Raw genomic sequence first — 19,800 nt, forward strand, 5'->3', positions numbered from 1 at the left:
AACACATGTACAGACAGCAAAAGCTTCAGAAGTGGCTAAATGAATGGTAAATGGCCTGTATTTGTAAAGCGCTTTTACTAGTCCCGCCTAGGGACCCCAAAGCGCTTTACACATCCAGTCATCCACCCATTCACACACTGGTGGAGGCAAGCTACAGTTGTAGCCACAGCTGCCCTGGGGCAGACTGACAGAGGCGAGGCTGCCATATCGCGCCATCAGCCAACACCAGTAGGCGGTAGGTGAAGTGTCTTGCCCAAGGACACAACGACCGAGACTGTCCGAGCCGGGGCTTGAACCGGCAACCTTCCGATTACAAGGCGAACTCCCAAACTCTTGAGCCACGATCGCCTCGAGGCTCAAGAGTTGGGAGTTCGCCTTTTTGACAACTAAAAACTAACATATTTACATTTCAGCTGGGAAAAGGCCTGATTTCTAAAGAATATTCATTTAAACACATCAAAATAAACAGATTCCAATGTGATTCGTTCATTTAAAATTTTGCCTGGTGTTCTACAGAAGGCAAAAAAAGTGTCAAAATTCACTTAATTGCTTCTGTTTACCTGCTGGAAACAGTTTTAGTTTAAAGGTAATTGGATGTCTTTTCATCTTTTAAACTGTAAATGAAGTCACAGTGGCGTCAGTTACACACGAACGCAGCAAGCCTCTGTAGTTCAAAAGTTTGTGAGACGGAATCGTACGTGTATGCGAAAGTGAGCCCAGTATAGGAAGAGACGCTGAAACGCTTGCTCATAAATTGCCATCTGTCACCGTCATAACAATACTCGCACAGTGACAACATGTCTGACAGCACATCACTTACTGCTAGTAATTACATCAACACTAAGAACTCACAGTTTAAGCGCAAACTCCAACAAATCACACGCGCGCACACAAACAGAGACACACAACTTGCAAAACCACTGCTCTGTTCACAAAGCCAATAAACACCCGGTTATTGCAAAATGCCTAAAGTTTGCCCAAGTCTCCCCGCAAACAACCAATTCTCTTCACTGCAGTGATAAATCCATCCTGAAATGCACCTGACATTTTCCAGGTAAACTTTTCATTGCAAATTTCCTTTGTGTTGCCTGCAGGATGTGTAAATGGGGCGCTTTTATGGAAGACAGGAACAGAATTATATTAGATAGTGTGCGTGCGCGCGCGCGCGTGTGTGTAGGTGTGCATTTGTGCGAAAGAGAGCAAGATAAGAGTGATGAGACAGAAAGAGACAGCAAGAAATAGAGTTAGCCTTGACAGAAAGAGAGAAATTTTAACTAAATCCGAGCTTGCCCTTCTCTGTGGTGTGTGCCTATGAGATTGTGAGTTATGTGCTCTGTCCCTGCGTGCTGGGCTTCTACTCTGGCAGTTCCCACACTGATAGATGCTGGGACATCAATCTCATTAGGGAGAGCACAGATAGAAGTCCCCCCTTCCCCTGTCTCCTACACCACTCTCAATGTGTCATGGGATTGTGATTTGCATAATTGCATGGCAATTGGCAGAGGAACGTGACCGCTCTGAAAAGACAAAAAAGATTACGCCAAGTATGACTTAGATGACACTGCCGCGTCAGTGCCGGACAAGTACAAGGGATATTCTAACAAATGTCAGTCTATGTTGAGCAAGGATTTGCAAGCAGGTACAAAAACGTGAAATTCTCCTGAACGACTTGGGGCACAAGTGTGTAATAAGTATGATTTATGATGGAACTAATCCCTGTCAGATAGCTCCGACATACTGAAACAGTCTTTCTCGCACGATCACCTCGAAGGCAATACTGGCATAACAGTAGTGGAGAGAGACAATTGCAAGCGGGATGAAAAGGGAGCTACACGCCAAAGCCATGTTTACATGGTCTTGATTAAGCCGTGGGCCACAAAGGGACAGTCAAGTTTCCTTAGGGTGAAGCGATTATATGAAATGTCTGACAGGATTCTCGGCATGATAATTATGGCCGAACATAGGGCTGGGCTTTGCTCTTGTGCTCTGCGGCATTGTCTGGGAGGTCAGGTTAGCCAGCCTTGTCAAAACAGTGTTTAGAAGCCACCTCACGCGCATCCGTACACTTGCACAAGACCACTAGCCATTAATTCTCATTAACAAGGGTGGGAATTTGGAGAACAAGCACAGGGGAGGCAGTCGAAGCTGGAGGCGGCGGTACGCAGCAATATCATCCACAAACTGCAGAAAGGCTCAGCTGTAGGAGGTGGGGTCTGCGTGCAACCGACTGAGGCAGACAGTTGTGTCCAAAGGGTGTCTGAAATACAGAGGCTAGTTTGAATACTAATGAGGCCATGCCTTTTGTGTTCACACGCAGAAGAGCATAATAATTCTTGCACATTTTACAACAACCTAGCCTTCTGTCTCTCAGACCTTTATATTTACTGAGAAGATTGTGATTAGATCATCAAGCAGGAGCATTCCCCACAGGTGGTAAATGATGAGCAGGTGACCCAGTGGAAATGCAATTTATGATCGTAAGTCACTTTCAAAGGCAGTCACCTCTTTCTCCTTCCCTGTCTCTCTTATTTAACTGCCTCCCTCTGTTCTAAAGAGGGCTTTCAACTACCACGAGTGACTGTGGCAAAAGGATTTCAAAGAGACCTCAGAACCCGCCCTATATCATATCTACTTGTCAAAATGAATTCTGCCGCCCAGTGAAGCACTGTTCCATTATTCAAATTGAATATCATTGCTTCAGAGGCTATGGGCTGTTTATCAGAAGCCTGTCAACTGTTAGAACATCTTCCAGACAGACTTCTTAACATGAAGGAGATGAAAAGTGCCCCAGTATTTTGATAACACATCTATTGCAGTGCTATATATATATAAATATATATACATATATACAAATCCATATAAATATCTTTGCTGAACAAAAAGCTAGAACTATAAAGCTGACATCTTAATAATACTGTCGACTGCATTGCATCTTATGAAGGAAAATCACCCTGTGGAGAAGTTACTGAGTTAAACTACCACTACCTGCGCTCGATTGTAGCGTCACTACCATAAGTCAAAGACACACTAGTACAAAACATTTTGTTTAATTAAAGATTCATGATTGAAGGCAGGATTGAGGTTTTCTTGCTTCTTCATATGGAATCTGACGTGAAAGCTGAATCCAAATCTGACCACTGAAATAGTTGAGTGGTTAAAACTTTTATATGTATGTCCATTACTTAGACACGCAAATATAAATTTATACATTGGCTTTTCATCTGGCTGCTAATAATAATATTTCATCAGGTCTAGATAAGGAAGCCGTTATATGAAACGTTAAATAATCACATATTAGTTCATCTCTCTAAGGACATCACACTTGTTTAGTTTCTGAACAAGCTAGGGCACCAATGAAGGACATGCAAAGGTTAAATGTATTTCAGTGGTGGAATTTCTGCAGCTCACAATGTCTTCAACAGGGCATTGGGAAAGAATATGCTGCCCTTTTCAGACATGACTGCATATGTTTAGCACCTACTAACATGTATTTTACTGTAAATTTGTCAACAATTTGAATTCATATGAGTCCAATTTAATCAACCCAGGATGACGAGTTTGGGGAGTGTGACCATCAGAAAATAAGCACCTACCCCCAATTGGGCCACTTTTGCCAATATTTAGGGGTCAAAATTGATTTTAGCCATTTCTGGATTCAACTAACAAATTTTGATCTTAGGGCTGATTTAGACATTTGTCATGAGCCCAAATTGGACATGTTTGACTAAAGCTTTTATAGAAGCACTTTGGTTGTAATTAATCCCCCAAATAACTTTGTACTGGATACATTTAAAGTATTATAATACCGACAAAGACAAGACCTGAGTTTTGAGTTAAATGCAACTTTTGCTTATTCAAATCCCAGAATGCAATTTAGACCTATGTGTCCACTATAAAACTCTTCAAGCGTGTGTTTAGTAATGGTAACGACTGGATTTTAATGTTAATCTTGATGGAGGCTACAGGCTGAAATGCAGTGGTCAAGCAGTAAAGTTGTTCTTCATACTACAAATGTTGCTGCAACTTCAACTTCTAATGACTGGATTTTCAAAGAAAGGACCCATTTTCCCTCCACACTGACAGTTTTCTGTACAAAACCGACAAAATCGGACAATTTGTTCTCAAGCCTTCCTTGTGTATTAACCACTTTAATATGCCTGCGGCTCGAGCGTTGTAGGTGCAGTTACCTGAGGGCGTAGCAGCTTGTGGAGGTGCTGCAATGGGCGTGTCCACACTTAGTTTTCTCTTAGCTTCCATTACTGGATTTTCAAACTGGGTCTTCTGGTTGATGTGGCTGTAGAGGGAATATAATATTAAATGAGCAAAAATCATAATGTTAGATAAAGCTAGAACAGTGGTTTTTAACCTGGGTTCGATCGAACCCTAGGGGTTCGGTAAGTCGGTCTCAGGGGTTCAGCAGAGCCTCCACCGTGACATGCACAGCTCATTTTGTGCACCAATAAAAAACATATCTATGTCTTGAATTTGAAAAAATCACATTTTATTTTTCACTAAAGAGGGGTTCAGTGAATGCGCATATGAAACTGGTGGGGTTCGGTACCTCCAACAAGGTTAAGAACCACTGAGCTAGAATGTGCATTGAAAATATAAATGTTTTTTGTTTCGATTGCATACTGTTGATCTATTACTGAGTTTCTCATGTCAGTTGACAGTCCGAGCTGCCAACTGATGGTTCACCGTTTGGTATCGCTGAACAGTGCTTGTCCAAAGAGCAGATACTGGTCTTTGCCTGCCATGCAAACCTGCGATTTGAATACGAGGGCTGTTTGTGACATAACATGTGCTAGGCAGACAGGCTGTCTTTATAATACGTGAGCTGTTCTAAATAGAAAATCTTTAACCTGTCTTTGCCAGAACTGCTACACATTTAAATGGTTTGAGAGAATATCTAAACCTCATTAATTAAAAATAAATTAACTGTCATGCCCAATGAATTCTCAGAGAATTTACATGGAGGAAATCAGCAGCAATCTTTCATGCTATGGGCCCATATTGTATAGCTGGGATAAACATCTGCTCAATGCCTCATAATGCGAGAATAAAAAGACTTAATGAACAGCAAAATGACAGAAATAAAAATGTGCCCTTTTTCACATTACAGCCACTGAGGTGGTATCGTTCCAGAAGTTTCCTAATATAACCAGGCTTTGCCAATCCAGGATCAGCAGCCATACTTGGTGGACTTAACACGAAACTCAATCTAAAAACAATTAATGATTTGCAGTCACACCTGTGTGCTTAAACATTTCCTGTTACCAAGGGAAATGTCCCTCCACGGTTAGATGGTAATGGAGAGAGGTAGCTCATCTGCATAATAAGCTTTAACGGTTGTAAATCACCATTACAGCACCTTAGGAAGAGAAAATGCATTGATGCTGCACAGTGAATCAGCCACATGCTGAGACACTGACTGTATACGTGTGTGCGCGCGCGCGCGTGTGTGCATGGGTACTCTGCACTCTTACTGCGTATGACTCATACACAGAGATACCCTCGCCATTAAGTCTGAAGAGATAAACATTCCATTTTCCTTCCTTTCTGTCATTTCCTCTTTTGCTCCGTCTCACTTTCTCAACCCTCGATTGCCACGCCTCGTGTTTTGTAGACACCGTGAGACTTTGCGTCACGTCGTTGCATTTGGTCGTTCATTCACAATAAAATTTGCCAGACAAAAAAAAACACAGAGACAGAAGGGAGAGCGAGAGAGAGAGCCTCTCAATGACCCTCTTGCATAAACAGGCGCGTATATTTCCCCCCCCTGCCTGCGGGTCTCTTCCTCTTTGTTCACAGTAATGGCACTAAAATGAAACACTGTGCTCTTGTTTACACTCTCGATCAGAATTGAATCTCGCCCTCGTTTCCATCTCAGGGACCTCTAAATCTTCATTGTCTGTTGTCTCCACTGTATTTTCTTTTTCAGATACACAGACAAAGCTGTAGCTCACTTGTTAGTTCCCACAAGGGTGCTTTCAGCAGAATTGTGGGAAACTACTGTTTGCACAATTGCATAATGTACTGTTATCACGTGTCCCACAGGTTCCCCTGAGATCCAGCAGCTCAACATGTATATGCTTGGTATTAAGTGATATGGTTTTATGTTGCAGAATATACAAAAATATCTTGAAATAGAACTCATTCTAAATGGGCATTTTAGAGAAATCAAATATGCAGAAACAGCTTCAGAAAACCTATAAAGGTCAAGAATGATGTCTCTATCACCACACATGCTTATTAACAGGTATCGATTTCTATGGATCTCCAGGTATAAAAGGAAGAGAGAAATTTACTTACTCTACGTAGTATGTGCCAAATTGTGGATCCTCAATCTTCTCCCAGCCATAAGGCAACTCTGTGGAAAGGGGAAAAAAACAGACAGGGAAAAGGCTGACTCAAATCACTTAAGATACTGCTGAGGCACTACATGGACAATTGGACACACTCAATGAAGTGTGGTGTTTTGACTGGCACCATCACAGCATGCTTAGCTACACCTACAGAACAGGAGGCCTTCTTTTTATTTGTCACTATGTGTTTAAGACTTGATACACACTATGGAGGAGGAAGGGGAAGACGGGCGGGAGGGGAGGGGGACACACACACTGTGTGTTGTTAGAAAGCCTCCCAGGAAAAAACAACAGCCCTTCCTTCCAGTGGTGTGTATGTGTTCAGTATCTCGGGTTTCTGCTGCTGTGTGACAAACACACGCAGCGCAGAGGAGATCTTTACGCAAGAGGAGCCATGGAAAATTGCCTTTTGAGAGATGCTGCACTGATGAGCTCTCTGCATGTGTCCACGAAACCATTAGGAGGAGACGGGCGGACTGAGGACTGGGGGTTTGTGCTGTGTCACCAGCATGACTGTGACCACGAGCGCTCAGCTGTTCAGTATCCGTCTGTTAGCCAGCGCCCCCTTCAGAGAGGCACGGATGCAGTTCATACACACAAACCCTTCAATACGACAAGGACTCGGGAAAAGTGTAGGTAGCATGTGAGCGGACTCGATGGCTGTAAGTGCCTGCGCGATTGTTATTAATCACAGAGCTAGCTCCTATTGCCTCACCTCCTTCGTCGCATTTCTCAGGTGGCTTGGCTTTCTTGGCAAGACGTGGGTCCAGCCAGGTGGTGGTCTTGCTGTTATGACTGTAATGTGAAAAAGATACAGGGCTTTAAGCACAGTTTAAATTATTTTTCAAATACTTAAGATGCCATTAGAGTTGAGCAATTAGCGCTTAGATCTCTTGGGAGCCACTTCACCCGGGGAGTGTTTTTCCATCTCTAGCAAACGAACAGAGCTCTCCCAAAACAGGATTATGACGACTATTTAATCTTTTGGGATCAAATACTTTATTAAATAACCTTTTAAAATATTAGTACAGTTTTAACAAAGCTCAGAGGACCGTTTGAGGCGTAAGGAAGATGAAAAAGAAAAAAAAAAGTCACAAATTACAGAAGGATGGAAAGGGATGACACAGAAAGATAAAAGAGTGAGCAGTTGTAGAGATCATAAAGAGCAGAACTAAGACAGCAGGTCAGGGGTGGCGAGCTCCATTTACCCTGTTGTTTCTCTCACTGGCAGAATGAGCTATTGATTTAGCAGCAGGCAGCTTTACTTGGCTCTCTCAGTGGCTCAGCATTGACTGTTTGCCACACTAACGGGCCAGGTAAACAATGAGGGCCTGCTGCTTTTAGCGGCAGCCAACAAAACCAACATCAAACGCGGGGGAAATAAAAGGAAAAACTTTATTGAGACTCAACTCCACTGCAACGGGCGAGTCTACAGACAGCTTCCATGTTCAGCACCTGCTGTTAATTCAGTACAGAGAGTTGCGCTGAATAGGGAGCAGAAAAAGTCAGAACTCTAAACATACTGGGTTAACAAGGCAGAAACAAAGAGATGAAGAAGAAACTGGGACTACAAGCAGTGGGATTAGAACAATGGTGATGTAATGGGAGTGTAATAGGACAAAAACAAGACAGGGAAGTCACAGTAGAAAGGCTACTCACTCGATGAAATAGACCATGCCGGTTTCTGTGTAGGCCATCTCCCAGTTTTTAGGCAAGGGCTCCTGACTTTCATCCTCTGTGTTCCATATACGCAAGTCCATGGCCCCAGCTGACTGGTTGTAGCTGGGCACTGTCTTCCTCCACTCTGCTTTGTCCTTGTGCTCTGTGGCCAGGCATGGGGAGAGGGACATGGGCATGGAGACAGAAATAGGAATGGGTTGGGAGTAGTGGTGTGGGAGATGATAGAAGGAGAAGGAGACAGGACGCGAGAATGTGGCGCCATTGGAGCTCCTCTGGGCTCCTTGCATTTCTCCCTGCTGCTGCTGCTGCTCGAGCTGCTCTTCCTCTGTACACTAGCCGGACTGTTACATCCACAGGAGTGTAAGGGGAAGAGAGAGCGAGCGAGAGAGACAGAGAGAGTACACGCAAAGAGGACGGAAGAGCAGCAATTGCCATAGGATTTGCATGTCAGTAGTGATGTACTGAGAACTGCCTCCCAGGCAAGAGCAGAGTTGACCAATGTTTCAGCCCAGCCGGGAGCGCTACATCACAACTCTATTAGCATCATAGTGTTGCTTGTGCGTGAGGGTATTTGCCTGATCTTGATGTGTATGTGTGCCTGTCTGGGTGAGGCTCTTATCTGCAGGTTTCATCTGGCTGTGTGTGACCTAGCTTTGTCGTGGCATTGAATGCTCATTCTGTTTGACTGGAATAATGGAGTGGCAGGGGGAAAATAGTGACAACTGTTGACTGGAATAAGTCAAGAGCTCTTTGTACTGAAACCAGGGCTCTTTTTCATGATAGAACCAGGAAGATGTTTCCGCATTTATGAAGTCTGAATAAACGACTACACACAGACACTTGCTCTAGGGTACAGCTGCTTTCAGCCCTTTCAAAGAAATATAAACAGAAGAGCTGTTGCAAATTTGTGCAGGCAAGATTGCTAAAAAACCCCGAAATGACATGAAAGAAATGTACAATCAGTACTTAACTACATTCAAGGCCCAGAAATATGCCAGCTGCTACCTCTTTTAGTGGGCACTCTAAAACCATATGAAGATTTCATGTATTTTCAGTGAGACAACGGACGTGGTTTAGGGGGTTGGGAAGCTCGTCTTGTAACCGGAAGGTTGCTGGTTTGATCCCCAGCTCTGTCTGTCCTGGTCGTTGTGTCCTCGGGCAAGACACTGCACCGTACCGCCTACTGGTGTTGGCCAGAGGGGCCGATGGCGCGATATGGCAGCCTCGCTTCTGTCAGTCTGCCCCAGCTGTGGCTACAACTGTGGTTTGCCTCCACCAGTGTGTGAATGAATAGTGGAATTGTAAAGCGCTTTGGGTGCCTAGAAAAGTGCTATATAAATGCAATCCATTATGATTATTATTATTAATTAATAGTGATATTTGTCTATAATTAGTATTTTCTCTTGGTTGAGGTCTACACTGCCATCCAGAGATGACAATGCATATCTCTGACAATTTCTTACTTTGAAATATAAAAATTCATCCTAATACAATAACTGATCTTTTTTAAAAATGTATTTATTTATTTATTTTAGAATTTGAATCAGTGTATTATATCTCTGGGACCTTATGTGTCCTTCTGCACATAAGGTCCATGCCCATGAGCATACAGACAAAGCATGAAAGGAAGAGGAGGGGTATGATATTTGTTTGTTAAATAGAATAGAAGCGTGTCAACCAAGACATCAGGTCATGTGGGACGCCACTGACACCGTGGGGTTGTAGGTGCAGGGTTGCAGCGAAACTTGACTTTGTTGCCTGCCTGAATAACGGCTACGCACAATTTATTTTTCAGATCTTTTTTTTTCGTCTTCATTTTTAAAAACATGTTGCAAGCACTCAGAATTGAGAAGAAAAGAAACCTTTAATTTAGCATTTGCTGCTGTTGCCACTCGAGATACATTTTTCAATTTGCACATGCAACACACGACTCTACTTTTTGTAGTGTTTGAAATAAAAGAGTGTCTTAAGGTAATGACTTTCACTACTGCTACAATTTCATCCTCACTATTAGCTCTTAGCTGAGCCATGCAGGGGCATCCGTGTATGCGAATGAAACGAGCACAAACTATCTTTCTACCCGAGGGGTTGCTTCTATTGATCTCCGACAGACTTTGGCTACATTTTGACTTTGCAGTGCTGTGATTTAGTGCCGACCTTGCATACAGAGCAGCTAATCCTGAGAATGTTTATTTGGAGAGAAGAATGATAAGGAGAAAAGAAAAAAAGGTCCTGCTGTTTTGCATTCTGAGAACAATATAATGAACTGCTGGAAAAATAAATAAATCAAGCAAACAAAAAAGTGCTGGGGTTTAAATTTGTAGAAAGCCGGTAATGAAGGGAGCTGTAGTATAGCTAGCAGAGAATACTAACTAACACTTGTGAAAGCCACGAAAAAATTAAAAACAGCGGTGTCCCCTCACCGGTCAGTCCGTTGACCAAAGGAGGCCTCTCTTCTTCCTCTTCCTCCTCTGGAGCAGCGCTGTCCTTTCTGTCCATCTTACTGACAGAGGTTGTGCGTTTTCTTTGGACCTCCGTGTCAAATTCCTCATCAAACAGAACCTGGTCCACCAGGTCTGGCTGTACAGGGCTCGGCTCCGCAGGGGGCTTAGGGGTCCCATAATAGTTGCCTGGGAAGAAGAGAGGGCGAGAGTGACAATGAAATGTATTCTTTAATACATTTAAAAAATATATGTGCAAGCTTTCTTGATTAATTTCATCATATAACCCTAACCCCAACCACTTATCTATACACATATTCACATACAACCCTTCCACTCGGCTAACCTGTAATCTGTTTCTTACCTTTACCCTTAGAGCAGACTTAGAAATTGCTAGGCAGCCTCCGCTTTGAAGATCTCATATTTAAATGTAGACACTTCAATTTTACCAAAATACACACAGACAGCCAGAAATGTTTACCATGGTATGAAAAGAGTTTCTTTCTGGCTTTATAGTGTAGTGCGAAAAGAGGAGATAGAAGTACACACAAAACAATTGTGCTCGCAGCAGACCAAAAAGAGACCGTATCACTTAAAGTGTGAAAGATTACTGCTTTTTTTTTACCTACAAATTTTATCTGGCAGAGCTGTACTCTGGAACAAAATTGCTGTTGTAACCTTCAAATTTTGTGAAAATCTCCAGCTTATGAAAAAACAAAGTCTGTCGCCTTTCTCCTAGATGCCAATATCACAATCAGTACTGACCCACAATACCATATGCTCAATCAGGACCACTGACTATTACTATAACAACAGATCATTTGCTGGCTTCTAATCTTTGAAGTGGCCAAAGAAAAACAAGTTTTGATTCACTCATTTTGTTTAGGTGTTAAAAAACACAATGTTATATTTACTATTTCACTCACAGGCAATTGTGGCCACAGCGCTTATGCCAAGGTAGGTTCTCGGGCACTTGATTGTCCCTTTAAGTCCATCAGCTTCCCTTTGCTGTCATGTTGGAGCCTAAGGCAGTTAACGGTCTCTCAACTACAAAAAAAACAGGGTGACCCACTTACTACTCGCCACCTTCTTTCTTTGTGGAAAAAACAATTGAGGCCAAAAGATGTGAGAAAATAGTCGTGAAAGTATGGTAGAAGTATTGATTGTTCTCATATTTTTGTGTGGGATTGCAGTGTGCCGTGCTTTGTTTGAGTAGCCGAGCGTTGTTTTGGAACAGTTAAACGGCACATCAGAGAGTGGAAAGACACTGTGACCAAGGAGTCTGCGGGGAGGAGAGAGACAAGGGAAGGACCACTTTCTCACTGACAGAGATATGGTGGAAATAGAATTAAGTTCCACATTGAGGAACAATCATCCTTTCTATTGTTTAATGTCTCTCGTTTATAATAAATAAATATTCAAAGCCTTATCAAATTATTGCTTGCCATCTTAAAAGGAAAACAAAGAGCATTCAGATTAATGTACCTTCCACTGAAATGCATTATTACACTGACTGCAAAGTATAAGGTTATTAAGAGTTACCATCCAAACACCATATTTAATCAGCTATAATTATGATACACTAAATAAACAAAAACAAAATCATCCTAGAGTCATAGTGAGAAATTCATCATAACGGAGTCAGGTAAATAGACTAATGCACATTTAAATTAGAGAGCATTATTATCAGAATCAATTGGTTACTAGGTTTGTAATTAATAGCAAGCTTAATCGTGGAATAAAAATTGGAGGAGGTAAATTAGAAGTGGTAATTTGCTCTCTTCGTTCCAGTTTCTGAAGCTCACACAAAGGTTCCCGTAGCTTTTCTAAGTACCCCAGTGCAAAGAGCGGAGAGACGATGGCCAAAATAAGGAGGCGCGCTGAAATTGATTGCGTTGTAATTACTGTGTACTAATGAGTCACAACCTGAAAAGCAGCTTTTGTTTGGAATCACTACCTCCGTCCAGCACGCAGACACAAAACCATAAGCTCCCAAAGTGAACTGAAAAGACTGCAGGCTAGATGTTTTTTTAAACTGCAGTTTAAAAACTGTAGAGTCCAGCTCATTAAGAACTTGCTAATGCACCGCTAATATCATTTAACATTTATATCCTGTGACTTTGCAAGATCCCCAGGCATCTGCTGTCTACTATGTACTATGTATAATTATAATAAAATATATCTAATTCTGTTCTGTGATCTGTGTCTTCCTTTTTATGTGATGACTGTACAGAGAATATATATATATATATATATATATATATATATATATTTTAACGACAAGCCACACAATAACAAATATATTTCATTATTACAAACAGATAGATCAAACAGATGCTGATTCCTGATTCTAACAGATCAATAATAAAGATACCTGTGAGAAAAAAACAACTAAAGAATAAAAGATCAATTGATTATCTATACACAAAAAGCACAACTGCAAATTATAACAGCAAGAGTAAAGACAAACAATAAAGGCTGTGTTTACTGTTCCATATCTGAGCAAAATTGATGGAAAGGCAGAACTGTGTCGGTTCAGCTGTTCTGTGTAGAGACGTGGGGGCGAAGAGATACTCAGGAGTCTCTCTCTCAAATTGTGGTAGGATGCACCAGGTACCATCAGTTTAATACAATACAGTACAATACAACCATTAATAATTTACCCATTTAAAATTATTAGTATCCACAGAACAAGTGAAATGAAACAATGTAACAGTATGAAGTCATAGTGCATCTCTTTTTTTCTTCTTTATACCTCAACTCATTCTAGTAACACAGCTGGGTTTGTATGTGTATAAAATGGTGCAGTATTTGTTTGAAAAACCTTTTAAATGGGTATATTTTAAAAGCATTTTTTGATTCAGAGGTTTGGCGAGCCCTGCTCTCCGTTTCATCGTGCACACGCCTCCTTAGCTCTGCTGTATGTGTGTCCATTTCAGTGTGGCAGAAAGTGAAGCGAAGAGAAAGATTTGACTTGAAGACCACTAAATGATTAAGTGCAATAAATATTTCCTAACTGTGACATCAATATAAAACATCTATAAGAAGGTTAAAAAAAAACAAAAACGTTAACTGCATCTAACCTAAAAAGAGAAAGTGGCAGGGAGAAGCAGCACCAGCAGCAGGTGAGCTTTCTGCAGCATTTCACAGGCATTCGCTGCATTTTACAAGGATGACTGGATCTTTTTCTCTGCATATATGTATTTTTCTCTTTGTAAATAAATGTGTTCAATGCCTTTCTGCTTTCATCTGAGGTGTTGGTGCTGTGTGATATCCAGTGGCTCTGAATGCTCTATTTATCTTTGATTGACTCTACTGACTAAAAGGCCAGCTGACACAAAGTTTGCTAAGAAAATATACATTTCAAGGAAAACCCTCTATTCTTTATGTTGAAGGCTAATATTTAAACATAGAAGCTATTTTAAATTATTAAATTACCATGTCTTATCTTTAAAAGCTACAAAATAAATCCCTCAGGATTGAGAAAGTTCTTATCTGCTAGGTGGCAGATTGTGGAGTGACACAAAAAGTTCAGTCCTTCTTTTGATTCTATTTGTCACAGCCTATTTGCAGATTGTACACATGGGCTTTCCTTGCAAGAGTGTTGCTACACCATTAGCAAGTACTTTGCCTCTATCGCCTTATTAAAAACAATAAACAAACAAACAGTCTGGCCAGCTCTGGATCAAATCTACTGCTAATTTGAAATAGGCCAGGAGTTTTTGGCGTTCTTCTCTAGACAGATGACTTACGCTGGATGAGCTTTTTGAGCTCTCTGGTCTTGTTAAAGCCATAAATCAATTTTTATTTTATTTTATGGGTTTTTTTGGGGGTTTTTTTTGTGGTGGGTTGCCTGCACTGCTGGTTAGTATAATTTATGTTGTTTTACGCTGCCTTACCCTACCCTAGGGTTCATGAGTGTGCCCACTTGGGAACCACTGGTCTAGCCAACCCAGTGCACCCAACAATCTGTTGCACCAGGAACTCACATTAACGCAGCTGCATCATTTCAACAAAAAGGGAAAGAGAAAGAGTTCATTGTTTTTCATTTCCACATATTTATATATAAACATCTCTACTGATAAATGAAATTCCAAAATCTCAACATAGTTTGCAATCCTCATATGTAATAGTAGCAACATGGACATTCCCACTTTTCTTTCTCTAATAATTATGCCATATTCTTTTCACGAAAGCAAAAAAAAAAAAAAGGGAGAAAACACTTATCTGACCCGTGCATGGTGCTGACATATTTCAGCCGAATTAATGAATGCTTTATGCATCCTTATCAAGACAAAGGTTCTGGTTCTTGTTTTAATAAGATACGATCACCTTTTGGCAACCTCGATGATGTCAGAGTGCTCACCATGAATCTTGCACCTTAATTACTACCCTAAGATGAATGGACTGTTCACTCTCAGAAGAAAATGGAGAAGGAAGAAGCCCTGAGGCCACCATGCCAGCAGCTACCCACGACAATATGTGATTGACAGAAATAGACACCTGTTGATGTGGGCTCTTATTTAGCCAATTAATATGCTGTGGTCTACCATAAAATGTAACAAGAAGCAGCAAATACAGAAAGACATTCGAGTAAGAATGACTATATTATCTAGGTAGGAACCCCTTTTTTGTTCCCTAATAGCTTAGATTTAGATCAAGCTCCTGATCTTGGAATTCCAAATTCCTGTAAGTCACCCACTCACAAACATTGGATGAGATTTATATGCATCTCAGTTTGGTTTCTATTAGGGATGCACCGATACCGATACTGGTATCGGGTATCGGGGCCGATACTGTAAAATGTGTGTGTACTCATACTCGTAAAAGTTACCCGATACTAACTTATTTCATTAATCAGAGGGTGGCTTGTCATTTCTGTTGTAGTTTTTTAGGGGGCCACTAGGGGGACATTCCGCGCTAAACAGGCACAGGGTTAGGTGAGTGAGACTGGCGGCTCCAGATAAAAAAGAGAAACTGGAGGCGGCTGTAGCTAGGCTAAACAAAATGTCAGCAATGTGGACCGGAACAGCCAACTTTAACTCAGGTTAAAGCGATAAAAGCGATAAAAAATGTCAAGAGAAAATCCACGGGCAGTTAAAATAACAGAGGCTCTGACTCATTTTATCGCTCTGGATGACCAGACAATGCCGGTCGTGGAAAACATAAGATTGCACCGTCTTCTCAGCATACTCGAGCTGCGATATGAAATATAATAAATAAACAGAAGTGTTTATTTATTATTCTGAAAGCTCGGGACAGTGCCAATAGTTCAGTGATATTTTGTTAAATTACAATGTGGAGACTCTGCAATAATTTAACAGAAGTGCTTATTTTTCACTTGAAATTTTTTTGTGGTCATTTTTATTAAGATTTTATTTTTTATCGGCAGAGAATAAAATAAAACCTGTCTTCCAATTCATTGCATTTGTGTGTGTGTGTGTGGTAGAAGTATCGGTTTTTGTACTCTGTATCGGCAAGCACTCAGATCCAAGTATCGGTATCGTATCGGTTTGAAAAAATTGGTATCGTTGCATCCCTAGTTTCTATATTTAACATACTTGAGGGAAAGTTTGTCTCAAATACAGAAAATCACAGTGGATCAACGTATTACTATCGATCATCAACAGCTTATGAATTTTCATCCTCAAAGTACTAACAAGTTCAGCATAGTGTTATTACATTAAAGCACCTGTTAGATAGCTGGTGAGTGGTGGATGGACAGTGTAAAGCAAAGTCATTTTCATTTTAACATTCTCAGCTAACACTTGGTTGACACTGTCAGAAGATTACACAGCCACGCCCTCATACTAAACACGCAAGGGTATGTTTGCTGCTCGTAAGAAACAGTTTTGTGTGAGAGAACGCGTTTTTAAACTTGGCTGCTGTTCCCCAGAGACCCCAACACGAAATGTATCCACAGTCCTCATGTGTTTATTGATGGGAAAGAATGTGTATACAGATTGTGTGCGTGTGTAGATATCATGCCATCTGTTTTAGTCAGCAGCTGCCAGAATACAGTATCACATCTCCAACTTGTGAGTAACTGAAGAAAATGTGAGTACAACTGTTACCACAGTTATATTTGCAGGGAGAATTAACTCCTCCAAATCCTACTTTATCCTTCAGAGAAACTTTTGTTATGAGCTCTGATGCTACAGAGCAAGAATTCATGAAGTCAGGGTCACTTAGTAATGGGAATTGCTAGCAAATGTTTTGTGGGGATGTTTTCAAAGACAAAAGGAAATTGGAGACATCCCTTATATTGTGGAAGCTTGGGAAAACCTCTTAAGGATTTATGCTTTGGTTCAGCTCTCACCACAACCGCCCCCTCCACCCTCACCGCATTTATCCCTCTGACTCTTTGAACCTGCCGGCTGCAGTCGCCGACCCTCATTAATCATTGAGGATGGCCTTCCACTCTCTTGGGTAGTGCCCAGCCTGCCCAGGCCTCATCACTGATTGCTTGTGCCTCAGGCGGGTGAAGCGTCTCTTATGCTCCAGCCTTGGCACTGGGCGTAGGCCCTGCTTGGCATGGATGCTCACACTTCACAAGCCAACCTTGTCAACCCTGCTTCCTCCTGCTCGGTCTCCATGTGTTTGTGTGTGTGTGTGTGTAAAGCTTAGCAATCTACTGTTGACCTGCCTCTCATAAATGAACTTCCTCTCTAGTTTATGTTCATTTCCTGAGTCTGTGTTGTGAAACCCAAAATATATTAAACACCATTCATACCTTTACTGTAAATTCCTGTTTTTATTATTGAGCTAACTAGTTTTTTTCTATATCTTTTATTTGCCTCAATTTCAGTTTCAGCCGTTTCTTCCCTTTCTATGTTTCCTTTTTTGTATGTGCAAAAATCTAATTGAGTACTATACCATCTCTTTTGTACTCCTTAGAGATGAGTTACATCTTAATCAGTTCCCATGAATAGGCAAACGTAGCAGTTGCCAGTCCAGCACCTTTATACCCCCCTTTTCTGTGAAAACTGGCCTGTTGCATTGTTACAAATCTAATCCACAGCTATGTAGCTTTGTCTCAGAACTTTGTAAAGCCTATAACACCAAAAATATCCTATTATAAAATGGTTGTAGGCAGTGTGGCTGAGCAAAACAAGGGGACCGTAAACAGTCATTTCTTCTCCACTAAAGTCTATGATTGTCATGGGGGATGAATTTGGCATTGCACAAACAAAGGGATTTCATCATTTTCAGCCCCTGTCAAACCATCCCCTGGTGGGCCTGCAACTTCAGACTGTAACCGTCAGCTAAAAAGACCCTAGTGCAGCCTTGTCTGTAAATCATGTCCTGTGCTTTTTCCTCAGTATGTCATTATGTAGTATTTTATATTTGCAATGCATCCAGCGAGCCATTTTTGCACCGACCTATGATTATACCTTCTAACAGGTAATCAAGGTTATGTTTCCCATGGCAGTCTTGTTAAATGCGATCGCGGATGAGGATGTAAGCATAGCCAGACCCATACAAGCCACAAATTTAGGTAGCCCACTGATTCTAATAATTGCTCACAGTATAATGGGATCCCGTGGCATCAGGAATTCATATTAAATGAATGTTGAACACAACATAGGAAATAATAAGATATTAAAATTAAAACACCACCATTTCCAGATGAAATCCAATTAAATCAGCTGTAGCAGGCCTAGTGTTTTATTGACTTATGCTGGTCCATTTCTGCTTGCAGCATCTGTCATGAATGATTCATACCACTGGCTTTTCTCTACCTTGCACAGTGAGGGGCATAAAGTTGGATATGCCCTAAATCACATACATACAGGCACCCAAATCAATTTCAGCTACAACATAAGTGTTATACTTTGACACTTTCTCTGTAAAAGAAATACTGGCAACCCAATCTGTATGTTTTTGTGTAGTTTTAGTTTATCCATTCAGTTCCCCAACAGCTGAGTCAACTTTTATGCTAATACTTCCCTGAAAAGCGAAGAGCAAGATCGTTGAAAACACAATTTACCTCTTTTATGCTTAGTTAAGTATTTTCATCTTAATGGCCTTCTTAAATAACTTCCCATTGTTGTTTAGTGAGTTGAAAGTCTGTGAAACTCTTTTTTCCTCCACCAAACACTCCCTTTAGTAGAGCAGCAAGAGTGAGTTTCGGTCTTGGTTACAGATTAAGCATGGCTACAGCATGCTACTATTATTCGCAGGTCTGAAGGATTAGTCTCAGAGGTAATGGTGATTGTGGGTTTTTAACCATTTCATGGAACTTTTCTTTTTTCCAGGGTACATTCTTTAATGACTGAAAAACAAGAACTGGATCCACAGGTTTTAAATTGTTTGGGAATTTCTCCAATCCACACAGGGTCAGACGTATAAACACATCCTCACTAATATTTGGTTAAATGTCCTGTAGCAAGATATAGCCCAACCAATTGCTTTTGGTAGACATCAGCAACCTTTGGCATAATTCTAGCTGGATATTTGAACACTTTTCTTGGCAAAATTGGAAGTTTACTTAAATTAATTGTACCAAATGTGAAGCACAGTGGTGGTAGCATCATGGTCTGGGGCTGTTTTGCTGCCAGTAGTACTGGTACATTGAGAAACTCCAAAATAATTTTAAACTTGTGCACCCAATTCTTGTTTCCTTAAAGTCTCCAAAGATATATTCTGTATAATCAGTCCATCCTGGAAAAAGAACACTTCAAGGAAATCATTAAGAGCCCCAAATTAACATGACATTAATGTGCATATTGTAGGCTTTTGACCACATCTTTATATGGTATTAAAGTAGAGAGTGAATGCACTGTCTACAAACAGTACTAAGCGTGTCATGAAAGGGAGAGGTAGTGATAAATGATGATTCACTGTTGTTTTCCCTGAACCTTTGACATTCAAAGTTCAGTTCAAGAAGGAAAAAACAAACAGTTTTCACACTAAGACACACAAAACAACATAAATCATATATAATGTGGGTACTATACCCTTAATCCAATTAAAGAAAATATCCATGTGCTTTAATAAATCATCAAAAAAAAAACCTAAATATAAAACAAATGAGCCATGGGCTTTATGGGACCTCTGAAAACATGCATTATCAGATAATGTGCATGGTGTGCATGTTCAAAAAAATGTGCTTGGGCCTTTAAAGTTAATTTTACCATCTACAATATAAAGCCTGGAGCCACTAGTAATCAATGTGAAGTAGATGACTCACTAGCCAAGGCCAGCCATTATGAGGTCAAATATTTCACCCTCTCACTTCCTGCTTTAAAGTATGTCTGTCTATTTGCAGGTCTGTGTGGAGGTTTATTGAGCAAAAGGCTTGGCATTAATAA

General features: G+C 40.9%; 1 protein-coding gene across 4 annotated transcripts in view; it reads right to left on the reverse strand.

The window, feature by feature from the left end:
- Positions 1-19,800, reverse strand: part of magi3a (membrane associated guanylate kinase, WW and PDZ domain containing 3a) — a 114,342-nt gene that overhangs the window by 19,608 nt on the left and 74,934 nt on the right. For all 4 annotated transcript variants that reach the window (XM_087833339.1, XM_087833342.1, XM_087833341.1 and 1 more), the window contains exons 4-8: positions 10,469-10,675; positions 8,025-8,187; positions 7,081-7,160; positions 6,313-6,370; positions 4,188-4,294 (exon numbers count right to left, since the gene is read on the reverse strand). In XM_087833339.1, coding sequence (XP_087689465.1) covers positions 4,188-4,294; positions 6,313-6,370; positions 7,081-7,160; positions 8,025-8,187; positions 10,469-10,675 — 615 coding nt within the window. The remainder of the gene's footprint in view (positions 1-4,187; positions 4,295-6,312; positions 6,371-7,080; positions 7,161-8,024; positions 8,188-10,468; positions 10,676-19,800) is intronic.

The sequence above is a fragment of the Neolamprologus brichardi genome, chromosome 20 (genome assembly GCF_056152115.1).
Source record: "Neolamprologus brichardi isolate AB-2024 chromosome 20, ASM5615211v1, whole genome shotgun sequence".
In the NCBI taxonomy this organism is placed as follows: Eukaryota; Metazoa; Chordata; class Actinopteri; order Cichliformes; family Cichlidae; genus Neolamprologus; species Neolamprologus brichardi.